At 37.8% G+C, this 27,810-nt stretch overlaps 3 protein-coding genes across 7 annotated transcripts in view; 1 reads left to right on the top strand and 2 right to left on the bottom strand.

Annotated features, from left to right (window-relative positions):
• The window catches only part of LOC114352115 (small G protein signaling modulator 2), a 58,665-nt gene extending 49,564 nt beyond the window's left edge, over nucleotides 1-9,101 (top strand). For 3 of the 5 annotated variants that reach the window (XM_028303582.1, XM_028303584.1, XM_028303585.1), the window contains 11 exons: nucleotides 269-450; nucleotides 606-750; nucleotides 1,052-1,211; nucleotides 1,540-1,735; nucleotides 1,984-2,515; nucleotides 2,847-3,004; nucleotides 3,270-3,394; nucleotides 3,686-3,865; nucleotides 6,310-6,436; nucleotides 7,534-7,684; nucleotides 8,313-9,101. In XM_028303582.1, the coding sequence (XP_028159383.1) occupies nucleotides 269-450; nucleotides 606-750; nucleotides 1,052-1,211; nucleotides 1,540-1,735; nucleotides 1,984-2,515; nucleotides 2,847-3,004; nucleotides 3,270-3,394; nucleotides 3,686-3,865; nucleotides 6,310-6,436; nucleotides 7,534-7,684; nucleotides 8,313-8,401 (2,045 nt within the window). In that variant the 3' untranslated portion in view covers nucleotides 8,402-9,101. Of the gene's footprint in view, nucleotides 1-268; nucleotides 451-605; nucleotides 751-1,051; nucleotides 1,212-1,539; nucleotides 1,736-1,983; nucleotides 2,516-2,846; nucleotides 3,005-3,269; nucleotides 3,395-3,685; nucleotides 3,866-5,272; nucleotides 5,386-5,624; nucleotides 5,654-6,309; nucleotides 6,437-7,533; nucleotides 7,685-8,312 lie in introns of those variants that run through there. The other 2 variants (XR_003655836.1, XM_028303583.1) reach the window with 2 other exon arrangements.
• A 5,494-nt stretch (nucleotides 9,102-14,595) lies between these two features.
• On the bottom strand, nucleotides 14,596-19,153 carry LOC114352121 (peptidoglycan-recognition protein LB-like). The gene is made up of 5 exons (XM_028303590.1): nucleotides 18,950-19,153; nucleotides 18,292-18,395; nucleotides 16,959-17,193; nucleotides 15,512-15,630; nucleotides 14,596-15,095 (listed from the first exon to the last, which is right to left on the bottom strand). The coding sequence occupies exons 2-5, from the start codon at nucleotides 18,362-18,364 to the stop codon at nucleotides 14,827-14,829; spliced, it is 696 nt and encodes a 231-aa protein (XP_028159391.1). The 5' UTR covers nucleotides 18,365-18,395; nucleotides 18,950-19,153; the 3' UTR covers nucleotides 14,596-14,826.
• Nucleotides 19,154-20,089: 936 nt separating this feature from the next.
• On the bottom strand, nucleotides 20,090-24,169 carry LOC114352123 (peptidoglycan-recognition protein LB-like). Its single transcript, XM_028303592.1, has 5 exons — nucleotides 24,023-24,169; nucleotides 22,660-22,879; nucleotides 21,738-21,856; nucleotides 20,430-20,763; nucleotides 20,090-20,229 (listed from the first exon to the last, which is right to left on the bottom strand). The coding sequence occupies exons 1-4, from the start codon at nucleotides 24,048-24,050 to the stop codon at nucleotides 20,474-20,476; spliced, it is 657 nt and encodes a 218-aa protein (XP_028159393.1). The 5' UTR covers nucleotides 24,051-24,169; the 3' UTR covers nucleotides 20,090-20,229; nucleotides 20,430-20,473.
• Nucleotides 24,170-27,810: the final 3,641 nt, after the last annotated feature.

Genomic DNA, 27,810 nt, shown 5'->3' on the forward strand with positions numbered 1-27,810 from the left:
TCTTGCATCTACCCACCATGTATAGTGTTGCCACCTCGGATTTTATTAAAGCGCTAACCTAATTTGGACCTAAAAACCATATTGAAAAACCGCCAAAAACCATTTTAAAAAACCGTCAAAAACCACCAGAAATAATTAAAACTCTAGGTAATGGAAACATACCACCAAGAGCCCTGAGAAAGCGCCAGTTCTGGTTGTAAAACCACCAAGGTGGCAACACTGAGTCCATGTAGCTATCAGAACATCTTGAATGTTTTTCTTTTAACAGCAATGCGACATTCCCTCCTCGAGCGAGCAGTGTCGTCACCCCCGCGGACTCCTCGTCGACCACTTGCTTCAACCTCCACAACATCATCAGATTCATCTACAATGTCAGTGGACTGTCCTCCTCCAATCGGTCACAATGGAGTACAACCACAGGTTGTGCCACCACCACAGCCAATGGAACAGGTAAATTCATAGAAGTGATCCATAACTTATACGTTATTTTTTTAAATCACACGTTGGGCGCCACTTTTAAAACTTGGCGCCCATCGTGGTGTTTCATAAAAAGAAACATTTTAATTATTACTGTCTATTTACAATATTACAACTGATTTATTTAGCCTGCATCCATTGAGCTAGTATGCAGTACGATGCGCCGCCAGATAATATCGCGGGCGTTTTATGGATGGCTCGCCTACTGCCGACACTTGTCCACTGTTCGGACGCATCTCAGTGGACTTGTTCATCCGAATATAGTTCCTATAGGTAAGTCAATAAAGGGTGTCTACTTTATTTCTTATACTGTCTTTGGTTGCTCCTAAATGAAGCTGATGAACTGATATAGTTTTAGAAGTAACAATTATCCCATTATCTATATATATAAAAATGAAACCCGTTTCGCGTTGTCACGGCATCACGTGTGAACGGCTGAACCGATTTCGATAATTCTTTTTTTTAAATGTTTGTGGAAGTCCAAGGATGGTTCTTACGGAAAAAAATATTAAGAAAATCTCTACGCTAAGGCGGTACGAAGTTCGCCGGGTCAGCTAGTTATTGATAATTTCAGAGGGCACAGAGACAGGCCTAACAGAAGAATTATGGAAGTCCATGACAGATGAAAGAGGAGCGGTTACTGACAAAGACGAAGTGTACAGACTGGTCTACTACAAGGGCGTGCAGCACGAAATCAGGCGGGAAGTGTGGCCTTATCTCCTCGGCTACTATGAGTAAGTTTGCGACAGTATCTGACTGAGAGTTACCTATAGACATCTGTAATGGTTTGACAGAGCGAATCAAATCGTATCAAATCAAAAATATTTTATTTAATTTTGACCAAGATTTTGACACTTATGAACTTCAAAGATAATTTAATAAAAGAATCAGAGAGAAATCAGTATTGCTCTATTTGTTTTGATTAGATACCTACTCTGTATTTTAAACCACATAAGAACTGACTACACTAGCAAAAAAATATCTAACTAGGTAAAACAAATAATCATACCCTGGAAGCAGTAGTTTAATAAAGAAGTAGCTGAAAGATTTAAATCCTTTTAGATTCGGGTCAACAGCAGAAGAGAGAATAGAACAAGACGCAGCATGCAGACGGCAGTATGAAACGACGATGTCGGAGTGGTTGTGTGTCGAAGCGATAGTCAGGCAGCGCGACCGCGAGGCCACTGCTGCCTCGATAGCCAGGCTCACTGAGGCTTCGGGGAAGCCGAAACCAGTGGATACCTCAGAACCTTGCGAAGTCAGTACCCCCACCGTAACAAACGCATAATTATGCTGGGTTGCACCATCTTACTTTAGCATTAACAAATTCAAAAGTCTGTACAACTCCATACAAAAACACTGGTCATGGTTACAGTCCCGACTGAAATAAGGTGGTATAACTTAGCCTTATTTGTCTCTATATTTACCTCTTGTGTCCTACTGCTTTCTCTTTTTATTTCTTGCCTTAGGTTGAAAGACCAATTTTCACGTGTTTGAATTTTGTAGGTGTTTGAAGACGACTGCAGCGTCATATCAGATAATCCACCAATCGTCTCGCCCGAACCAAGTGAAACTGACCAAAAGAGGCCTGACGTCAAACCAGTCCTTTCACGAGCCCCGAGCATAGATGAAGTGGATAATATCGAGATGGACTCAGAAAAAGAGAAGGATGATACAAAAGTTAACGGAGAGACTGAGACGGGTGATAGTAGGGATATAGATTTAGACAGTCTGAAAGACTTAGACGACGACGAAGAAGTACATATTAAGAGTGTTGTAGAAAATCCTGATATGAGAAGAGAGAGCATAGCGGAGATAAAAAGATTAGCGGAAGGTATAGTTCAGAAAGGCGATGGGAGAGGACTATTGTGTAGTGTGGATAGTGCGAATATGAACCTAAACGGCAGTGATTTAAGGTCGTCGATAGATGAAGCCCAGCCACAGCAAAGTCCAGTCCAGCAGCATACGAGTGTGATTATAACAAATCCATCAGTAGATTTGGCTGCTTCGGGATCTCCTGCGTCTGGTGGCACTACAGGTAAGAATGATAAACATAACAACAAAAGGATCAGAACTGTCATCCAAAATTTGTATGGAAAATTCGGAAAACTGCTGATTATGTTATGGTAAAATTTTAAAGCAACTGTAATTTCTAGTCTGAAAGCTTTCATAGTTATAATTGCCCTGATAGCGAAGGAGAGCAGACTTAATCAGTAGGTCACCTTTTCATTTGCAAAATCGGGGCTTGGCAATAATCTAATCGACTGAGGTACTCCTAACACAAAAGGAAGTCCCTACATTAATATGACTATTGGTGTGATGAGAGCCACATATTGTTTATAGCCTAGCGTGTCATTGCTCATTTTCAGCTAACGTGAGCCCAGCTCGCAGTCCCCTTGGTGTGGTCCGAGAAGAGTCCCATTCAGCGGGTGCTTCGTTCGATACCTTGGAACCGGCGGGCGACCAAAGGCCTGAAGCGAGGTCCAACTGCGTGTCCCCTGCTAGCTCTAATGGTGGCGTTTATTCGGTAAGAATTTTCAGATGAAGATCCCAAATGAATATGTTCCCAAATTATGATTTATAGAAGACTGGTTTACACGAGTAGACCAGACTTCTGGACTACCATAGCTGGGTATTCACAATACTTCATCAACAGCCCTTTACAGTCCACTGCTGGACTATGAGCCTCCTCCACTATAGTGGAGGGTTTTGCCATAATCTCCACGCTTGGCAGGCGGGTTGGAGACTTACGTCATAATACTTACGTCATAATAATCTTTATTTGATTGTAGAATGAGCTGGTGGAGAGTTTCGCGTTGAATTTGCACCGCATAGAAAAAGATGTGCAGCGCTGTGATAGGAACTACCCGTTCTTCACCGATGAGAACCTTGACAAGCTCAGGAATATTATGTGCACGTAAGTAGCAATCAATTAATGATGTTTCCTATGAAAGAGATAGTACATCATATCGAAAAAAAAAAGAATTGAAGAAAGTTATCGATTCTTTCGTCACTTCGTTTCAGTGGTGTCTCAAAGTGGTGGTGGGGCAGCTACATTTGAGGCATGTGAGGTGCCCTCACTTATACATGTCTGAAATATAGCTTGCACTACCACGTATCAGTATAATTTACATACTAAATCAGGATTTCAATGTGAACTAAATCAAGCAGTCCGATGTGGAAGTCGTACATTACTTTGGTTCTCCAGATACGTATGGGAGCACCTAGACATGGGCTACATGCAGGGCATGTGCGACCTGGCGGCGCCGCTGCTGGTGACGATGCGCGAGGAGGCCGCGGCGCACGCGCTGTTCGCGCGGCTCATGGACCGCGCGCGGGACAACTTCCCCTCGGGGCAGGCCATGGACGCGCACTTCGCGGATATGAGGTGAGGAGGATCAGTAGACACATAGTGCGCAGAACTGAAGGCCCATGGGACAGCAAGGTTCTGGAGTGGAGGCCACGTAGGCACCGAAAAACGCAGCATGGGATATCCACCTACAAGGAGGACCGACGACTTCATAAAGGTAGCAGGAAGGGCGCTGGGTGCAGGTGAGAAGGATCACTAGACACATGGGCAGGGCACATAGTACGCAGGGCATGCTGATGGGGCAGCAAGATTCTGGAGTGGAGGCCACGTAGGCACCGAAAAACGCAGCATGGGATATCCACCCACAAGGAGGACCGACGACTTCATAAAGGTAGTAGGAAGGGCGCTGGATATAGACCCCTACCAATCTGGTGATGAGGCAATCATTGGGGATGTTCAGCAGTGGACGTCCTGTAGCTGTTGATGATGATGATAGAAGCACTGGACAGGGACTACATGCAGGGCATGTGCGACCTGGCGCCGCGGCGCACGCGCTGTTCGCGCGCCTCATGGACCGCGCGCGGGACAACTTCCCCTCGGGGCAGGCCATGGACGCGCACTTCGCGGATATGAGGTGAGGTTCATTAGACACATGAGCAGGGCACATAGTACGCAGGGCATGCCGATGGGGCAGCAAGATTCTAGAGTAGAGGCCAGTGTGGGACGTCCATCCAGAAGATAGCAGGAAGGCGACTGACGTATGCCACCTAACCTGGCGATGCCGATATGGAAATCACAGGGTAGGCCAATGTTCAACAGTGGACGTCCTATAGCTGATGATGATGATGATGGGACAACTTCCCCTCGGGGCAGGCCATGGACGCGCACTTCGCCGATATGAGGTGAGAAGGATCATGAGACTCATTGGCAGGGTACATAGTACGGAGAAGTGACGGCTGATGAGACAGCAAGGTACTGGAGCGGAGGCCATGTACTGGAAATCGCAGCGTCAGCCACCCACAAGGTGGACCGACGACCTCAAAAGGTAGCAGGAAGGGCGCTGGATGCAGGTCGCTAGCAACTGATGATGGGAGCACTGGACAGGGCATGTGCGACCTGGCGGCGCACGCGCTGTTCGCGCGCCTCATGGACCGCGCGCGGGACAACTTCCCCTCGGGGCAGGCCATGGACGCGCACTTCGCGGATATGAGGTGAGAAGAAGGAGCATTAGACACATGGGTAGGGCACATAGTACGCAGAACTGGCAGCAGATGGGGCAGCAAGGTTCTGGAGTGGAGGCCACGTACGGGGAAATACAGCGTGGGATGTCCACAAGGTAAACTGACGACCCCATAAAGATAGCAGGAAGGCGCTGGATGCAGGCCGTTATCAACCTGACGATGAGGATCATTGGGGATATTCAGCAGTGGACGTCCTGTAGTTGATGATGATGATGATAAGAGCACTGGACAGGGCTACATGCAGATGACGATGCGCGAGGAGGCCGCGGCGCACGCGCTGTTCGCGCGCCTCATGGACCGCGCGCGGGACAACTTCCCCTCGGGGCAGGCCATGGACGCGCACTTCGCGGATATGAGGTGAGGTTCATTAGACACATGAGCAGAGCGCATAGTACGCAGGGCATGCCGATGAGGCAGCAAGATTCTAGAGTAGAGGCCAGTGTGGGACGTCCATCCAGAAGATAGCAGGAAGGCGACAGACGTATGCCACCTAACCTGGCGATGCCGATGTGGAAATCACAGGGTAGGCCAATGTTCAACAGTGGACGTCCTATAGCTGATGATGATGATGATGGGACAACTTCCCCCCGGGGCAGGCCATGGACGCGCACTTCGCCGATATGAGGTGAGAAGGATCATGAGACTCATTGGCAGGGTACATAGTACGCAGAACTGGCAGCAGATGGGACAGCAAGATTCTGGAGTGGAGGCCACGTACCGGAAAACGCAGTGTGGGATATCCACCCACAAGGAGGACCGACGGCCTCGTAAAGGTAGCAGGAAGACGTTGGATGCTGGTCGCTACCAACCTGGCGATGTGGAAATCATTGGAGGACACCACTGTTTAGCAGGGGACGTCCTATGGCTGAAATGATGATGATGATGATAGGAGCACTGGACAGGGGCTACATGCAGGGCATGTGCGACCTGGCGGCGCCGCTGCTGGTGACGATGCGCGAGGAGGCCGCGGTGCACGCGCTGTTCGCGCGCCTCATGGACCGCGCGCGGGACAACTTCCCCTCGGGGCAGGCCATGGACTCGCATTTCGCGGATATGAGGTGAGACAGGCCAAGGACGTGCACTTCGCTTATATCAGGTTCGTTCGTTCGCTGCTGGTGAAAAGTTTTATTTTTTACTTAGCAAGTGATATGGATGAGGACTTCTCTGATATGAAGTGAGAAGAAGTTGGCTCACCAAATATTAATTTGGCAATCCTTTTGATGTAAGAGGAAATGAGGTAAGACAAGCTATGGACGCAAGTAAATTATTTTTTATTTACAGATCGCTGATCCAGATCCTCGACTGTGAGCTATATGAGCTCATGCATGCCCACGGCGACTACACCCACTTCTACTTCTGCTACCGCTGGTTCCTGCTGGACTTCAAGCGGGAACTGCTTTACCAGGACGTAAGTTATCTTTGAGTAATGCTCTCGTTTTAAGTTTTCAACCTATGTCGTCCACTACTTCACAAAGGTCTCGCCCATGGATTTCCAGAACGACCAGTCTGCCCACATCCAGGTTTTACCAGCAACCTTCACCAGATCGTCGATCCACCGAATCCCACGTTTTTCGGTCCGTGTTTGCCACTCGAGAACTATTGTGGTAGGTACTAATACAGGGTGGAAACGATAAGTGATCTCACTCGATTATTTCTAAACTATACAAGATATCATAAAACTAGTTACTGATCCTGAAAGTGCTTCATGAGCTCTATCAAATGGTATTAATAATAGGTTTCTGAATAAACTGGATCTATCCGAAAATTCAATGTTTCCAGCTTCCATACATTTGGTAAAGTCACATTATTTTAAAAACTACACATGATTTCGTTAAACTAATTACTGATTCTAAAAGTGCTTCACAAGCTCTATCCAATGGTATCAATATTAGGTTACACAATAAACGGGATCTATCAAAAAATTCAATGTTCCCGTCTTCCATACATTTAGTACTAACTACTACCACAGTCATGACACTCATCTCTTGACAATATTATAGCAAGTAAAGCCTAAAACGAATGTTTTCCATGAATAATTTTAAAGAAGAATATAATTTACGAGTTTATTTTAAGAGTTTATTATTCAATAAAAAAACACACTTGTAATATTGTGTGTCTGGCATACATTTAGTATGGAAGGTGGAAACATTGAATTTTCAAATAGACCAGTTTATTCTGTAACCTATATTATTGGTACCGTTTGAAAGAGCTCATGAAGCACTTTCAGGATCAGTAACCAGTTTTTCAATATCTTGTATAGTTTAGAAATAGTCGAGTGAGATCACTTAACGTTTCCACCCTGTATAGTGGTTACTTTGGTTTTCCAACGGATTTCTGGAAACTCTGAGCATAGTTACGCTCCATCGCCTTTTGGGTGACCTTGAGCCTACTTATAAGGTTTATGGTAAGGGATCACGTCTCCGTTCCAAGTTATCACTGGCAACACATTTCATATTGGTGAGAGATACAGAAAATTGTAGTGAAATATCACAATTTTTTTTGCAGGTGTTTGCAGCATGGGAGCTGATATGGGCGGCGAGGCACGTGGCGTCGGAGCACATGGTGCTGTTCATAGCACTGGCCTTGCTGGAGACGTATCGTGACGTCATACTGGCCAACACCATGGACTTCACTGACATTATCAAATTTTTCAATGGTAAGTTGCAAGTGACAGATGTACAGGTGCAGGCGACAACGGGACTATTCCGACTCTCGTTCTCACCGCTGCAACTCCTGTGTAGCTAATATCTATTAGGTAGCTTGACAACCAACCAATTAAGGTACAGACATATTTTTTTCAGATAATAAAAAATTGAAAAATATACTTTTAAAAATTATATGATGACGATGACCTGGATATTCCAGGAAAGTTCTTGAAGGTCATGAAAAACCCATGGCACAAATCAAACATTCCAGTAGGTATAGTTGTAGTAGTCTGGTGAAGATATTACACGCAATTTTCTAAAATCTTGTGATGCAGCTATCTGTCTTCATTGTTGTCTGATTATAAACGCCCATCATAATTTATTGGCTGCTCATTATCATAATATATTGCCATTTATCTTATTCACCAAAACTACTAAGACAAAGGAAGTCCGCCCAACAAATTACGTTCTGAATGAACTAGCGTAATTACTCCGCATTTATAAATAAAATGACCGGACAGCAGCACGTCAAGGTAAACACAGTGACGTCTTATTTCGTTGTGATACAGGCTATTTTGCAACAAAAATTTGTAGTCTGATGTGCTATCGAATGTACATTAAAATAGACTGTTGTTTCAGAGATGGCAGAGCGGCACGACGCTTCCGCGGTACTGGCTTTAGCGAGAGACCTTGTTCTGCAAGTTCAGACTCTAATTGAGAACAAATAAGGTCCGGAATAGGTAATGCAATATGATCTAGATGTATGCTAACTAGGCCACCGGTAATTGCATGACTATACAATGTCACTGTCGCAATGAATCCAATGATATGGTATAAATCAATATCGTGACGCATACGAGATAGATACTTATTTAATAGTACACAGAAGGTTAAGAGAATACAGAAATATTTTAACACTATTCAACATCACCCTCTGTTATTAAAAATCACTCCTGTAAAAAACTGTCTAAAATATTTTTTTGAAACGATGGCATCTATCATGACATGTTTACCCTATTTTAGGAAAGTATCATAAAGTCAAAGGAACACCACTAAAACAAGTAAATGTGTGTAAATATTTTTGTAACAATTGAATGCGACGCGCTTCAATAGGGTCATGTCGCCTATTCGCGTCCTACCGACGGATCTCTATTAGATTTAAAACCCTATCCTGCAAATCCTACCAACAATTTTCCATTACTGTCTGGTGTCGAACTAACGACAACGTGTTGTATGACCACGGATGACGGCACATCAAGCTTAACAGTATGGAATCTTGAGAATGTAGTTGTAATAAGTGCGATTTTTAAATAAAAATTTATAGTCCGGATGTGCTGGCGAGTGCAAACTTTTACAAATATATAAAAATGATAATTTCTTTATTTATTATACGAATATTAATTAGTTAGGTAAATCTTGAATTTAATACAAATATCTATAAAAAGACTAAATGTTATATTTATTATTGTATACTTACGGAAAGTATATTTATTTCAATGTGCGTTCATATTATTATCGTGTGCTGATTGTACAATGTAGGTTATTGATTATTGTATTTAAAAAAAATATATATTATTATTATCAATATGTTATAACTATAAGTACATAACACTTTAATGATTTATTTACAAACATTATTTATCAAATTAAATAATTATAATATTAAACCTACCCATTTATATTAAAATATTTTCATAAATATTTAAAAATTACTCCTATAAGAAAAATTTAAAAACTATTTTTTTTTACTGTATTGGAATTTACCTCCATTCCTAAAAGTTTAAGTTTCTTTATTATTGAGATTTATAATTTCAAATGATAAATACGAAGCATTTATTATGTCGTTACTTTCACGTTGTAATGTTTTAAAACTAATACTTGAGGTACATTTATTTTTTATTCACAAATAATGAATAAATAAAATAATGATTAAAATCATTGAAATAAACTTTTTGATAACATATCTTGATAAAATACAGGTGTTGATGTATTACGATTTCTGACTTACAAAATAAAATATTAAAAACATATTTTATGAATTATGCTTCATTATCATCATAGCTGTTTATACAGGGTGAAATGAAAAATCTGCATATGAAAAGATTAGACTTTTAGAGTTTTTATTGTGTAATTGGAAAATGTATTAGATTACTTTATATTCGTTACGTTATGTGATTCAAATCCTTATTTGAAAAATTGGTATACCTATATGATATCAGCTATATCATCAATCATCATACATAAATTAAATTAGTTATACAACCATTAGCGACCCAAAAATATTTTTTTATTTTTTAGTTTATATTTTTTGTAAAATTATTATGATCACCTTATATCTTAAACCTATCTTCCTCCCGTGCCTTGTCCTAAAGTGAAGTTTCATTTACTTTACACTTAAGTAAAAGCGTAATATTCCCTGTTGACCTGCATGACGTTAGAGAATTTTAAATTATTGTAGGTGCTTATCATATTAATATAGCAAAATATATTTTACATACGTCTTTGCCAAAAGTGATTGAAATTTTATTCAAAAGAATGGTAAAGTTTATAAAATAAAATTATGATATAGCATGTTGTAATGTAGATTCATGTTTAAATTTTAAATTGTAGATAAATGATAGACTTGGCAGAGTACCTTTCAGTTGTGAACTAAAACAGTTTAGCTTTCGAAACAAGGTTTTATATCCACTTTTGGAAACAGATATCGACCTTTCCCATCCCCGCCACGGTGCGATGTATTAAATTGACTAGTAACCCTGTATGAGACGGTATTTCTATTGATAACATTGATGTAAAAACTACAATTTTAAGTAAAATCTATACAATACACCTAATTCTATGAAATTCGTTTATTCATTCTCTTAATTTATATTTTAATTTAATTATGTACCTACTTTTACTACCGTTAATTTTTATCAACACTCAAATTGTGTTTTTAAAAATATTATTAAATTAGCGCATAAAAAAGGATACGCTTCTTGTATTTCGTCCATGGCAAAAGTACTTGTGCTCATTTATTCCGAGAGAAATTTTATTTAAACAATATTTAACAAATATTTAGTCTTTGACTTTAGCGCTTCCGTTGAGGTATCGAATATTATGTCATTAAAGAGGTATATTTATTAATTCATTAAGTCAAGCTCTCTCGTTAAAATAATAATTATTTTAACTGGGTCAGAAGAATTTAAGCAAATTTTTAAGAAAAATCACTTAGTTAAATAGTATTTCACATTATGATAAATTATTAAAGTAAGTAGGTTTAAAGTTTTTGTAGGGTTGAGTTTCTCGGCTGACAAGCGGGGTGTAGGGCTCCAAATAACAACACCGCGTTGATGCAAAAATGAGGTACTTTATTGCAAAGTATGGGGCAGGTACAAAAATGAAGGTGCGGGAGTCTCCCGTCCGTTGACCAATTCCCGCAAGGACGTTGGACACAGACGCGGGAGAATCGCTGGCAATTTGTAATTAGGCGTTTGGAAGTCCCAATCTGTGATTCCCCTAAAGAACGTCACAGTCGGATACAACTTTGGCTTATTACTTCTCACAATATTCAACATAATCGTCGGAAGGTCTTTAAGGAAAAAAAAATCTGGACACCGCGATGTAGAAATCGACTCTCAATGTGCTAGTGGCATCTAGCGGCGAGCGGTGCAAACATTTCCTAGACTGAATAGATCTTGCAATAAGCACGGTGATCCGCGGTGGCTTGGTAATGCAGGCGAACACCACGAGATGGCGCTAGTAGTATTGATTGATAAATGTGACTTTGTTACAAAGTTAGTTTTCAGAAGACGGCGTGGTAAATTTTTGATAAAAGTATTTATTCCTGTTTTTTTAAGATCTAAACAATTTTCCTACACATTTATTTCTGACTCAGTTAAAATAAACACCTTGTATAGTTGGAGACAAGGATTATAATGTTACTAGTATTATTTATTACTATCCTATATTAAATGATTGAATACTATATTTTATATGATAGTGTTATTGATTACTAAGGCTTTTTAGACTTTCTGTGCTTGTATAACCATTGGTGTCCATCTGATTTTAATATTGTGATTGTCATACGCTTACCTACTTATATTTTAGTACTAATTTAGTACCTACTAAAATACAAGACAGGCCTAAAGATAAACCAAGCCAAGCTTTACACACACCCGGACTGTGTTAAAAACACGTAATTAGTGTCAAATGTAGAGAAATATTAAATAAATTGATAAAAATAATATAAAACTAGATTTAAATGTTTTCAAATAAATGTTTGTACGAATCATGTAATGACCATTTTTGAAATTCGCACTCGTTAAAATAAGAAAGTAATAAAAAATATTTACCTAATGTTTATGTACAGTGGTATTTAGAAATCTATCAATAAAAAAGCTCAGTTTTGGGCGTAGTTTACTGTCATTTCAATTGTTGTTGTCACCAATAACTTAATTTAAGTATAATCATTATATTATTGTTCGTGATGCAGCTTGTTTTTGTAACTATGGATGGAATTTCGTTTTCGGACCATAATAAATGTATTATGTGATGAATGTATACCTACGTATTTATTTATTTTAATTGTTCGCTTCGTTGTCGTTAAAATAAGCAATGAAAAAAGAAATTTTAATACGTATAATGAATTCTCTTTCTATATTGTAAAGATGTTCCCATACAGTGTTTCTTATTTCAGTAAAAAAGTTGTCATGAACTAATAATAAAACCAAAATCACCCATTTCTTTAACTGTATAGAGATAAATTAATAACTAATAATAGTCGACAATTTCTTAATAAATGTGTTGCCCATAAGTAGCCTTTACGTGTCATTATTTTGTCCTCAGTATTTTAGTCACCTCAGTATAATTAAAATTTAGGTAAATAGGAACTTTTGTTACCTTATTGTAAATTTACAAATAGTGAATCATGAATCCAGTGAAATCCCTGGCTAGTTGATCATTGAATAATTTGTTTGTCAGTTCTTGGAAATAGTTGATAGTACTACTCGTGGTTACTCAGAAAAACGTATTGATAAAACTATAGTCAGCCAAATTGTGTTATCGCAAGTTAGTAAATAATATTGAATAATTATCCTCAAACAATCATGTTTTGGTACTTCAATATAATGTTACTGACATCTTACATCAGACTCTCAAGAAAATCTTTGCCTTTGCTTGTTTTAATTTGCGACATAAGGCTGTTTAGGTCCGTCCTACCACCCCACTTTGACAATGTCGTTTAGAATCAAATAAATGTTCTTCTTTTTATTTCTTTGCTCATAGTTCCGCAACAAACAACTAGAAAAGGAAACCACTATTAGTGTCATATTAACACAATGCTGTGTTATTTATACTAAGATTTCCTTAATGATGTTTTCCGTAACGGCGTAGTGGTAAAAAACCGTAGATTTCGGAAAATCGAGGGCCTCGCTCTGTGTTTGTTGTAAAGCATATTTATTTTTCATGTCCTGGATATAAATGAATACTTCACGCAAAAGTAATTTCATTGAAAATTTGAAACTTTTATGTAACGAATCGCTTTTTTAATGCACACATGGCTTTTTTAAAATACTAGCCAAATTAGTAATCTTTAAGAATCTACATAGAGTCACTCTACCGACTCTGTCACCTCTGTTAGAAGAAACTACTACTAGACATATTCTGCTTCTAATAAAAATGTTGTGCATTTTTTATGTTGATAACAATAGAGATACTACTGCATAAAATTAAATAAATGTTACAATTATTAAGTATTTTAGCTGATAATTATTTTTGGCCAACAATTATTTTTTTGTCAATCATATTGTCATTAGAGTTTCCATTTTAATACGTGTTTTCTTGTTGTACCTATGTTGGAATGGTGTGAAAACCACAGTCAAAACATTGATAAAATTTAAAAAAAAATACGGGACTTTTTTAATCGATTTTCTTATCTTTAGTTTAAAATGTTACACATTTACCCTACACCTACACCATAAAATTTTTAGTGAGCGTTTTGACAACTCTTGAAAAGTACGTAAATAGAGTAGGGTTTTACCTAGTTTCAGCTATGAGAATAACAGGTAAGTACCTATGTAATGAAAAATGCATCTGTATAAAATTTCTTTTTATTGAGCACTGTAGTGTTTTTACAAACTCCATTGTCATAGCATTTGTACGAGTACTATGGGAAATTAATAAAATTAAATGTTCTTGCATTAACCTAAACTGTTATTGAAAATACTTACACGTTAATACATTTGTCAATAAAAGTAATACTTTTAAAACTCATAAAACTCATTTATTTATGCAAGTATATGCTTTTAGAAAGCATTTTTACACGTCTAAGTACTAACCCTACCACTGAACTTATATACTTTTATGAACTAAATAAAAAACTTCACCAATACTTACTCGACATCTACATAAATACAGACTCTATGTATATTATATGCGTTTATGTACATTCCGATGATTGAACACATTTAATAAATTATACACTTATAACAAATGAAAATAGAAATCGCATGCAGTTAATTCCATTTGTATATAATTGTAGTTATTAAATAAATAATATTAAAATCAAATTAATGAAAATTATAGCAACCACATACATTTTATATTTGTTAAAATGTTTTACAATTGAATTAAACTAGATTCTCTATATTCATTATCTACTTATTTATTTAGGAACCTTACTGTTTATTTGTGGGTAAGAATATTTTTATATTTAAATACAATTATTGCTAATAAAATTACTTAATTCAACTAAAAATTAAACTACACGAGCATTTGAAAATAACGAATTTTCAGGGCAAGATAATTGTTGACATTAGCATCACAGTTTAGTAGAAATCCGTTACATTAAAATCATGATTCTATTTTATTTGCGTTAAGAAAATTTTATCTAAAACTAACTCTTAGATCTATTTGGTAAGTCAAAACACTCTTTTTAAGGCTGCACACGAGTCACGAGCGCTACCCACTTGCCGGTTTTTGGTACAGTCTACGAGTAGAGTCCTTTCTCTGATAACTTTCTATAGCAGACTTGTTCATAAATAATAATGTATTCTAAAATAATAGATAAATAATCAATAGTACCGACCCGTAACTTCCACTTCTAAAAATCTTCTAGTTTCAGCAATAACTTTCAATAAGTTTCATACCAATTCTTTCTACTCCTTCATCATGGCTAATCATCATACGTAGAGTTACCTCTCATAACGTCCTTAACTTTCTCGGGAATTTCAGGGAGATTTAACAGGTCGGTAGCTGAACCAGGGTACGGGGAGTAGTGTGCCCAGCCCTGGATCTCTTTATACAGGGCATCTCCTGGGCACTCGGTGTCCCTCACTTGTCTGTGGCCGAGCAGTTTGTAGGTGGGGCTGATGTAGCCGAGGTCGACACCTGCAGCGATCAAAGCCTTGGCGGTTTTGAGTTGGTCTTCTGGGGGAAGTTCATCTGAAAATGATAAAAAAGGTATGTTTTTCATGTTTGTATAGGTACTAATGTATGTTTTAATTTGGACCTTAATCGGTTTAATCATGACGTGAGTAAAATTTAGTTTGAGAATGCTAAAAGTAACTGTCTATTTATTTGAATTTTTTTGCTCTGTTTAGGGTAGCTTTATGTTTTACAGTTAGTAGGTATAATAATATGTACCACGAAACAGCTCTTATACAGCAGCGATCACAGCGATAGAACGAAGTGCTCAACGTTTGACGTGAGCTAGGAACGCGTTCTTTATGGTAAATAAAGACTCACATTTCAATGTAATATTAATTGTAGATTACCTAGGATCCTGGGCTCAGATTGAAAATTTTCAAAGTGATTGGCTTAATGAATTATCTAAATAATAAATTAAAAAATAAACTTACTTCGCCAGTCCCCTATAAGACAGATGCCGATGCTAACGCTGTTAAAGTGTAGCGCGTGCGCACCCAGTGTGCTCCAGCCGCGGCCCTCGTACGCTGAGCCTTCGCTGCCTACTGCAAAACTGGAAAAGGAAGAAATTGGCATATACAATAACATTCAAGAGGCAACAAAGTGTACCTATTGGACGTACAGTGTTAAATCTTTACTTGGGAAAGAAGGCGCCGTGTAAAATGAGGATGAATAAACAAAATTACGAAGTGGTAAAAACGAGCGTAATTCAAGGTAAGTAAGCACTCTTACGGTGGGTTGCACCATCTTACTTTAACTTTGACAAATGTCAAAAAGCTGTCAAACTCCATACAAAAAGCACCGGTAATCGTCATAGTTACCGTTAAAGTTAGGTGGTGCAACTCAGCCTTACAGTGATCTAGTTATAATAGAGGCGGTTTTGCTAAAAGGCCGACAGGGCAGTAATAGACGTATTTTTAGGTAAATGGGCTGTCGTATTTACATATATCATACGAGTAGAATAGATACATAATAGTTAGTACCTACTTCTACATAATATTCTAGTGGCATGACCGTGGCCTTAGCTACGTGATAGTGGTGTGACACTTTCATACGATAGTCGTAGTAATTACCTATTGGTTAACGTCATATTGTGACGTGATGCACCGGCACTTAACCATTTAGCTTGAATAGTTAAAAAGTTTATTTGAAACTTATGCCATCGGTATTGAGTTCAAAATATCCTGGCAAAAATTCCGCTATGACCAAAGGATTAAATCGTATGGATAGTCAAGTCTCGCATAACGCCATAGCCGCGGCTTAATACTTTTATTATAGAGATTATTGAAGTACGTCATAAAAGTTTTCATTATAAAATCCCTATCAATTAACTGTCTGTAACGCCATTATAAAATAATCATATTGTACGTATATCTACTAATAATAATAAGTAGATTTATTATTATTCTAAAATCTTAAGTTTTATAAGACGTTCACGTAATAAATAAGTGTTATCTGGCAAGGATTTAGTTTTGCGACCTTTCGTATGGCAAGTGACTGATTTAATCTTGCCTTGTTTACCCTGTCCAATTTTTTGTGAAAGATTTTTAGCATCAATCAAATGTAATATTTATTGTGTTGACTACTAACTTGATTTAATCTTACATAGTCAATGTAGAACAAAAAGACACAGATGTACCGTCTTTTTTTTTCAGGAGCCTTTCAGTAAATTTCGAAAACAAAATAAATAAATCGCTATAAGACATAGGTATAGGTATCCAATTGGGATATTGCCGTCCTCCTGCCGTCCCTTAGCATGCTATGCATGACTCTCATAGCATTCTCCCACATTCTTCGGTGCTGCGACTGCGCGCTAGCGGGGTTTAAAGGAGTGGTAGATAACATTTTAGAAAACAAAAACTATTTATAAAACACACTTACTTGTATCCAATATCCCACCACCCCCTGCCGTCCATATGCATGCTCTGCATGACTCTCATAGCATTCTCACATTCTTCAATGCTTCTGCAAGCTGGTGGGGTATAGGAGTGGTGGATGACCACATATGGCACTGGTGTGTGCAGAGGTAAGGTCATCTTCGGCTTCCGCGCATGCCACTCCGATCGGGTGACGAAAGGAAAGTTGTATGTGTGCACTTCATTTTCTGATGACGTATCTGAAAATGAAGGAAAATTGTTTTAATTTATGCATCGCCTAATTACTCAACATTACCTATATCCTGCCTATTCACGTAGGTATGTACGGAAATAAGTTTATTTTTGGAATCTATTGAGCTACATTACATAAATTACATTCAATGTAATCTTAAATATATTTTAATGTATTTAGGAAAAACTAAAAAACTTGTAACTGACCTATATCTACGAATAACGTTCTGATAGAGCATGTACCTATATTACTTTATTCATCACATTAAAGTACGAGCCTACATCGATTATTATTCCTTGGCCTTGAAAATCAATGTAATGATAAGGTTTTAAAAAAAACGTGGCCCCCCAACTTCAATTTAACATAAAAGATTACATCATAGTAGGTATTCAACACCTCGTGCTTAATTAGTTTTGGCGAAATTATAGCTATAAGAAATAACTTGAACCTTAAAATTTAACATAGTTACCTACTTACTTTATTGGTTACGATAGGTGTGGCCTTACCTATCGTTTGGCTCTCTCTAAAATGTGCAAATAAAAGAGGACAGAAAATCGTCATAACAGCACTATTCAATACTGATAAATCACACCCATATTCAATCGATGGAAAATTATGAGATTGTGGTAACTTATATCTACGAGTAATACTTAGTATAGTTTTTAAAGGAGAAATATTTCTATTTTCATGGATGAAAAGTCATTTGCTAAAAGGCTCTGAATATTGTCTATCTATCTATAATATACCTACCATACATCACATGTAATAGGTACTGTCTAAAAGCATGATGTCCATCGCATCAGTAAATTTTTTTTTCAGCATTATCTTGTCTTTAGCGGAAACCTACCTAAGGCACCCGTTAAAGACATTTAAATATTTAGGTATTCCACTGTTGTCAACTTTAAATCAGCGATTAACTAAGATGACTTTATAAATCAAAATATTAAGCTATTTTTGGCAAAAAATTTGGGATTTTTTTATTGGACTTAAGTTGAAACCCGATCTATCTTCCAAACTATTGAATATTTTATGTATGGGCTACCAAATGTTTTATGCATGATGGGTAAATAATATAACTAAACAAAAATAATTTATCAATTCTTACCTGTAACCGTAGTGGGGTGTCCCATTATATCTCCAACAAAATTTACGAGCGAAATCAGGAGAACCAAAAACATATCTACAGTATGTGGTCCACGTTTCAAAAATCTGGAATTAATTTTAAATAATTAATTTATTGAAGGCATGACTTGAAGCGAGCACTTCCTGGAGTGATCTGGTTGACTGTGAGCAAAACGTTGATAATGAAAATTCTTATCAATGTTAAGTNCTATCGATCTGAGTTACGCGTAATATTATATAAACCTAATTATATCGAAGATATCTGACGTTAATCAATACAGTTATCTTTTACGGTAATTTGTAGAGCAACAGTTTTAATGGTTTTTTCTTATTGTTGGATTTATAGCGATTAGATCCGACCTTTTCTTGAAGGACGAACTGATTGTAATATAGGTATTTTAATTTAATTGCAAAGAATTCTTATTTTTAAACTTTGTTCGAAATATCGAAAAAAGTATATTTTAAATTATCTCAAATTGTCTTTGAGCACATAGCAATGTTTATTTTTAAGAGACATTATGAAGCTTCAAAAAACTGTGATTTATTTATTTTACTATTCTAGCTCAGAATGGTATTCTTGTAAAGGTGTTTCTTTCATACAAATATTTATCCTTTTAATATAAATTGTTAATGTTACGTACCTAGTAGCCTCTATGTAAATATTTCTCCTCAAAAAACCTTCAAGCTTGTATATTTGGATTTAGGTAATACACTGCACAATTTTCTGAAGTCGATGCAAGTATCGTCCACTTTTCACACGCTAGCACCAAAGTTGAGCACTATAGGACGCCTTTTGTTGCCGGACGCCACTCAACGCTCAGTTTTTACTTACTACTAAATTACTCTAACTGGTATACAGTTATTTATACAGCCATTGAAAGCGAGGGAACTCCCCTCGGACTGTGATCAGGTCAAAAAGCGGCGAGAGTAACTTGCACTCATAAAATATTGTCATTTAGGACCAAACTGGTTCTACTTTACACGTGGATGTTAATAATAGAACATTATTAATTCATCATTGCATGAGATTATTAGTTTTTTGTACAGCGCAAAAAAATAATATTAATTTATTCTGCGCATTACTTTAAGTAGCTATTATCAATCACAGTTTTTCTGAGTCTTATCAGTCAGATTTAATAATAAAAACAGTCTTAATTAAAGCACATCAGTATGATATTAATAAAATTCCATAAACGTTTCATGTACCTACTTTGCTCCCAGATTGTTTATCAAAAAGTTCTTCTAATTAACTTAAAGGTGAGTTCTAAATTAGCTACTCTCAGGGATTAATCTACTTTTACCAATTGGTTTAGTCATGGGTTGAACAAGAGATGGAATTACTAGTACTACAGGAACACGACTCTATAACTTTATCCACGCTGGTCAGACGGGTTAGGGAGGCTTTAGACGTATGGTTCCGACAGTGGTGCAAATCTTTCATTTAAACAATACCAAAAAATATGAGAATTTAGTGAATTAAATAAAAATAAAAAGTTCCAAAAGTATAATAATTTATTAAATTACTTAATAATACTTATACCAATAATAATTTTCATTATAATTTTATAATTTTTAAGTATTGTTCTTTCTTCAATATTTAACATATTTAACCCAAATCATGCTTATTAATATTAAGCAACTAATTGATATGAAATTTAAATATTTTGGCAAAATAATATGACAGAAGTTACTAGCATGTCTGACTATCCGTAAATGCTGTAAGTAACTAATAATACGAGTAGCTACCTACGTAAATCTTTGAAACTTGACATTGATTTTGGAATATTAGTAATTTAGACTTAAATAGTTTTATTTAATTAATTTATAGCCAACCGTACATCAGCTGCTAACAATGTAGCATCTACATAATAGTTGTTTTAGACGCTATTTCCCAAAAAAAATCTACTCAGTCTGATTTAATGTCGCCAGTGCCGTAACTAGGGCGGTGCCAGCGGTGCCCAGGCACAGGGCGCAGAAATGACCAGACCAGTATCTAGTTTTGTTTCATGCACGCTCTGCACCCCCCCCCCCCCAGGTAGAAGGTTACTTTTTATTCAAAAAGGTTACATTTTTTTATATTTTTCGCACCGGGCGCATAAAAGGCTAGTTACGGCACTGAATGTCGCATGAAAAATCGAGGTCTCTCCTAAAAAAATTCTAAATGTTCAGTCCTTTTTTATGAAATAATAATCATCATAAGTAGCATTCCCCCTAATAACCTCTTTAACTTTCTCCGATATTTCTTTCAGGTATAGCAGGTCTTCGCACGAAGCCGGGTGCGGTGAGTAGTGTTTCCACGTCTGGATCTCTCCATACAGTGCGTCGCCAGGGCACTCTGTTGGGCCCACTTGCCTGTGGCCAATCAGTTTGTAGTCGGGGCTGATGTAGCCTAGTTCCACTCCTGCGGCTATCAACGACTTGGTAGTTTCAAGCTGGTTCTCTGGCGGCAGATCATCTGTGAACGTGAAAAAGAACAATGATTTTCAAGTCCGTAAAAGGGTAGGTAGATGACACAACTTTATGAGCTGTTAAATTATGACTCTACCGTAGATTTTGTTTTGTATTAAAGGAAACTTTGACTCCTACACTAATTTAAAAATCATAAATCATTTTTCAGGGCTCGTAAACTTGCTTTTTAAGTCCAGGCGGGCGAAGCCGCATGCAAAAGCTAGTTTATATTTTGAAGATCGTTTCTAATACGGTTCGTAAGATCATCTCATTATAAAATATCGATCAGATATTGATGGGATAGGGAATTCCATCAAAATGGCGTAATAATATTAATATTACGATAAAAATAAGATAAAAAGCGTCATTACATCGCAAGATTGGTAGAGTATCGATAGAATCTGCTAAAGATCGAAAATGTTTTTATTGAACGTGGTAGGTATACTGTAGAGAAGTAACTAAATTAAAACTTTTTACACCAGGCAGTTTGCCAACAGGGAGAGATGGCGGGAGATTCGTGCACTGAGCTGTGTCCGCCTCTACAATCGACGTGGACACCTTAATGTGACTACGAGGGCTCGAGCTCTACCAAGAATGAAACGACTGAGAGTCAAAGCATATTGGCGCCGCACCGCTCGTCACTAGTGCGAAGTCGTGTGCCCGACACAGCTACACACCGCCGCAACGCATCGTGTGCTTTGGCTCTTAGGGCGCCTTCAAATTAGACGCGTGAGGAAGCGCTGCAGTGACAGCATTGTGGCGCGCTTGCTGCACAACTCATAGTTTTCATACAATTTTAGATACGCAGTTGCAGCGCCATTACCAAAGTGACAATGTGACAAAGACGTGCTGCTGTCTGATATTGTATGAAAACTAGTAGTGGCGCGGCAAGCGCGGCCAGTGGCGTCACTGCAGCGCTTCCTTGCGTCTAATTTGAAGACGCACTTAGAAGAAGAGGAAGAAATGAAAACAGAAACTTACGTCGCCAATCCCCTATGACGCATATGCCGAGGCTGACGCTGTTGAAATGAAGCGCGTGCGCACCCAGGGCTTGCCAGCCGCGGCCTTCGTACGCCATTCCATCGCTGCCCACTGCAAAGCTGGAAACGACCAATGCTAAATTAAAGTACGGCCAACGAGAAGCGATACCATATGTAAACAAACCCAATGTCATGTTCATTTGGAATAGCAGGGGTTTGACTTTGACCTATTTTGGCGGGAGAACGAGACATTACAACAAATATACAAGATGGGAAGAGACAGAATAGATTGTCAGTTCGACAGTCGAATCGACCTTTTGTAGGTATCGCTGCTAGTTGGCCGTACTTTAGATTGACCTCCGGGCAAAGTAGCATTTTGATAGAGACATTTTGTAGCCACGATAGCCGAACGGTGAATGGGTCGGACTGGCCGACTCGAGATCCGAGGAACGCGGGTTCGAATCCCATCGCCGCCGCTCGTCTATTGTGGTGAGCCCACTCGTAACACAAACTTATTTAGCTTAACACGAGGGGCTAACGGGACTATTATAGTCATTTGCGCAATTTGCAATTTTGTGTAATTTAAATAGGTTTATTTCGCGACAGCTTTCGATAAGTGCGTCAATTGATTAATCGAATTGAATTATCAACTACTTTATTTATGAAAATGCCACACTAAACTGCATCATTTGATATCAGTTGTGATTGCGGTGAAATACCCACGTTTAGCTGCAATAAAAAAAACAGTTTTGCCAAAATTGATAAGTCAGCTACTTACTAATTTTGATTCCATCTGCATTATTTTGGGGAGTCTCTATCTTGACTTTGGTAGCAAAGAAGTACCTGTCTCCTTTACTAAATATACGCGAGGAATGTAATGTTCATTTCAATTGTCTTTCCTACCAAATAAAAAATAGGCTTACTTATATCCAATGTCCCCCCAATTCTGCCCATCCATATGCATGTCCTGCATGGTTCTCATGGCTCTCCTGCAATGCTCTCCGTTCACACAAGCGGCCGGGCTGTAGGAGTGGTGGATGACCACATATGGCACGGGGGTAGGCAGGGGAAGGGTCAACTTTGGGACCCTAGCGTGCCACTCGGAACGGGTGACGAAGGGGAAATTGTAGGAGTGTAAGTCATCTGAAAAATATTACAAGAGATTTATGTAAAGGCGAAAAACGGTGTAGGTGTCGATCGTCAACTCGAGATCCGAAGGAACGGTAGTACCTATAAAACCCTCCGCGCGCCGCTGGACTATTGTGGCGACAGTAACACAAGATTATTAACTTATCACGAGGGATTTTCGATACAAATTAATAATATTCTTTATTAAAAAAACCCTGTTCTTGAAATAATTTACTATACGAGTACCTACTTTACGTTAACTGCCCAGCAAACATCATGTTGGATATAAAAATAATTTACCTAAGGAAAACTAAAATGAAAAACCTAATACTTTTAAGGGTACGTACGAGTATAATCCGAGTGTGATACAAAAAGAACATTCATTTGTGAATCTAAGGGGTTCCCAATGCATGACATTTTAATTTACGATTTTGGTTTCACGGTTACAGTTGACATTTTAGTGTAATTAACAAAATGAAAAATAAATAAAAACATCGTTTTTTTGAATTAAATATTCGCGTACCTACTTTTCGGTTCCAATAAAACTCACAAAATTGTTTTTGAAGTACCTATCAAAATACACTCGGCATCAAATAAATCGCACCTCCCGTGACAAGCACTTTCAAACGTATGGATCCCCACTTCCCACCAATATTGATACCATTTGATAGTCTAGTTCTAAACTTTTTTTACCCCAGAAATGTGTCTTTAACTCTTTAGTAGGATCCAGAGTCTCTTCTTAAAGCGACAGGTAGTTACGCTTTTAAGCTAACTTTTGTGGTAATAAAACTGTAAAATTGGGAGTAATCGCTATCCATCTGTTAAAGAGGACACATAAGATCATTATTTGGTTTTAACCACAAAAATTGGACTAACTGGTCCGAGAGTGAGCCCGAAATGAGGCCTTTTTTCAAATCACGTTTATGGTACCTGTTAAATGTTTATAAAAAAGTATAATGTGTTTTTCATTAAGTTTATTTATTGGGCTTTCAAATAACACCAATATTGTTGGGGCACCATGATTGTGTCAGAAGAAAATCTTTAAAGTAATTGTCAGGTGCGATTTATTTCACGTCGAGTGTATTACTCAAAAATATTATAAATGAATACTGGCAGATGATAAACATAATTTAAAACTAAAATTAATATTAAACTTACCTGTGCATACTGGCAGCGGACCCGGCATCTCGAAAAAAGAAATTAATGGTATCCGTAACTGTTTACACTAAAACACTAACTAATGAAGATTGCGTTCACACTAACGTAAACAACTGATAGTCGCTATGCACAAGTGCTCCCTTATTACACCAGGTTATAATGAGTAAGTTTCAGATAAAACCATTGTTATCATATCGATCTAGCTGACTGGGGAAGTATCGACATGATTTATTATAGTCAGTCAAAGCTATCAAACGATTTTTATCTAGCCCGGGATTTTTTTAGCGCAATGATTTCTTTATGCAACTGCATCATATAGTGAAGGATATCTAAATATAGCTTTGGATGCTATTTATAAAACATTATCCTATTATCCGATGCTAAGACCCAAGATAATGCACGATTACTCAAAAAGTACCGATTCACTTTTGTCGTAAGGCCAACCTTCAGGAGAACTGGTATCATCATCATCATCTCAGTCATAGGACGTCCACTGCTGAACATAGGTCTCCCCCAATGCTTTTCAGGTTGCCCGGTTGGTAGCGGCCTGCGTCCAGCGCCTTCCTGCTACTTTTATGATGTCGTCGGTCCACCTTGTGGGTGGACGTCCCACGCTGCGTTTTCCGGTAAGTACGCGGTGCGTTTCGGTAAAGTCGCTGACATAGCCCAACGGATTAGCAAGCTGAAGTGGCAATGGACAGGGCATATAGTACCCAGAACTGACGGCCGATGGGGCAGCAAGGTTCTGGAGTGGAGAGAAGCCTATCATTTTGTTGCAATCCATTAAACACTTTTTCAAAATAGCACATATTACATTCTACACAAAGATGTCTGTTAAACTTGATGTCGTATGTCGTAGTAGAGCTAAATATGCAATTTGAATAGGTTATTTTTATCGAAGATGGGCGTGAAATCGGACGTCATATTTTTGGCAACCGTATCCTATAGGATGCAAACAACATACAACAAATTATAATTTCGGTGGCGCGAGTGCTTTCGTCAGTGTTAAAAAATACGTAGTTTGTGACACCCAAAAAATGTGTCAAAAAGTTGACAATACAACCTTATCCTACTTCCTACTTATAATATTATAAATGCGAAAGTTTGTGTGGATGTCTGGATGTTTGTTACTCTTTCACGGAAAAACTACTGAACGGATTTTGTTGAAACTTTACAGTATTATTTTTTATAACCCAGATTAACATATAGGCTATAATTTATGACGATATGTGACAAAAGAAATTCAATAAATAAATAACACGCCTAAAAAGCGCCATCTATCGTCATTGGTTAAAATCTACAGCGCTGCACAAACTACTGTTATTGACGTTCGTAAATAATACATGAGGGGGAAGCTCCGAAACGCCATCTATCAACATGATATCTAACAACAGATTTTACGAACTAAGGGCCTAAGGGGGTAAAACGAGGTCCACGCGTACGAAGTCGCGGGCGACCGCTATTTTTAATAATAAACAAAGATGTGTTGCAAACTTTTTTACGCTGACTGTACTTAGGTACTCGTATTTCAAAATATACATAAGATCTCATTATCTTAAATGTAAACTATCCAGTATGAGTCTATTAGGGTTGTCAGACGTTTGGATAAAAAAGGACATAAAGGCTTTACGAATGATTACTCGTATCCGGTCGAATACGACAGTGGCAGACTACTGATCACTTGTCTTATGTTGATAAAGTTCTAGGAACATTTTTTTAAACTCAATTTTATTACAGAAGTTATTTTAATGAGTTGGATGACTTTTCAGTAAGTCATAGTTATCAGAATGCACACTTTTATTACATCAACTATCTATGGTTAATAGAGTAAAATAAGGTAAAACTGCTAAATAGTCCTACTTTTCTATTTTTAAAGACCTGGAAACCCTACTATCGCGAGGGAAGTCCCTTCATTTTGGATCTCATCCAAAAAACTTGATTATAACGCCATTTATTAAAATCGTTTTCGCTTTTGCACATGTGGCCGTACCCGTACCTATAAGGTAATTTTATATTTAGTGTAATTATGTAAAACTCATTAGAATCATGTCTGAAAAAAACTGAAAGCGGTATTTTCTTATTATTTTAAGCCTAGCCGAGACGCAGACCATCGATTTTTCGCCGGCCGATAGTTTAGTCGGGCAGTTGATTAGTATGGGCATGTATGGAAGTGCGCACATTAGACCGATTGATTTTTCATACAATTTAGAATCGGGCCCAAGTATCGGCCGACTAAAAATCGGTGGTATGCGCCTAGGCTAATTCAATGAAAGATTATTTTGTAGATCTTAAAGGTTACAGTAGGTAATATGCATAATGGTGACATAAGTAAGGGCTTAGGTAAGTATGTCAGTCAGTTCATTTCTCGGTTTCTCAATATTGTTTCTTAACTTTAACTACATACCTACTTAGGTACTCTTGGTTTTTTCTTCTTCGTTGCTACAGTCTTGGCAGAGCTTTTGTAGTCGCCTGGGACCATAGACTCAGAAATTATGAGACAACTTAGGTATGACTGTATGACATACCTACATCTAGACACGCCGTAGCGTGTCAGCCAAGTTCGAGTAAGTAACGAAACCTAATAATAATAATAAATTTATTTTCGTAACTTAGTCTAATAATATACAGATAATGGTAGGAACTTCCCTTTAGGCAAGACATTGCCTGTGTTGGAAACCTGTGGAGCATAAAACAACTACATATTTTTAAATGAAAGTACTGCGTTTTGTAAACATTAACTTACTTAAATATGCACGGGAAATTATGCATCCTTTCAGATAAATGTTTGTATGTCAAACATTGTTGTCTCTCATTTTCAAGTGATTACAGTAGTAAGTACACAAATAGCACGTCAAGCGTTCTATTTAGACCTTGAAACTACTATTATATTACTTGCGGAAAAAGAGCTAATTTTTCAGTGCTTGGTGTAACACTGTATTTACTTAAGGCATTATGATTTATATTTTTTAAATTATGTAGGTATTGTTTAATAAGTGTAATATACAAATTAAAGTAACAATAATTGTATTAATATTTTATCGTAATTTCATGTGATGTATTCCACGGCACCGATAGTCCAGTAAATTTTTATTGTCGCCTGAATGGAGTGGTGGAAATCTGGTACTTCTGATTTTGGCAGACTAGTTTCAGATGTAAAACCCGGTCAAGTTAACTGCGTACCTGGCGGCCGTGACGTCATCACATCGACGCTCTGGTACGAGCGGGGAGGTGTGCCCGATGATTATTCCAAGTTTGCTACATTCAGCGCTGAACGCAACGTCAAAAATTTTAAAAACCATCGCGAGCAGGTTCATGACCAAAGTGCTTATTTATTAAACTAATGATCACTATCCAATCACCTTTATAAAGCCATGTCTTGGCATTCTTATTTATTTTCATTTCGCGGTACATTTGAGCAGCAAATTAAAATCGGGAAAGGTCGAACTTAGTCCAGTAATTTCGTTCGAAATAATGTGGAAAGATTTACGTGTAAATTTTCTAGGTAAAATTACCAAGTGACTAGACTATACCTACCTATTACTGAGTGAGTCGGACTTCCATCTTTCAAAATACAGGCGTTTTTAAGGTTGCACTTTGCTTAAGTACCCCTGAATCAGAATTTATGTACCCGTAGAGAGTTGATTCATAGTATGCAACAGTAGGCAATTCAGAAATAATATCATTAAATCATAACACACTTTACCCCTTCAAGGGCTTAAGCATACCAATTAATTTATAATGACTTGCCTCATATAATTATGTAATTAAAGATGCAACTTTACTTTTTC

Source organism: Ostrinia furnacalis, unplaced genomic scaffold (genome assembly GCF_004193835.3).
Source record: "Ostrinia furnacalis isolate ACB-3 unplaced genomic scaffold, ASM419383v2 OfSCF1253, whole genome shotgun sequence".
NCBI lineage: Eukaryota > Metazoa > Arthropoda > Insecta > Lepidoptera > Crambidae > Ostrinia > Ostrinia furnacalis.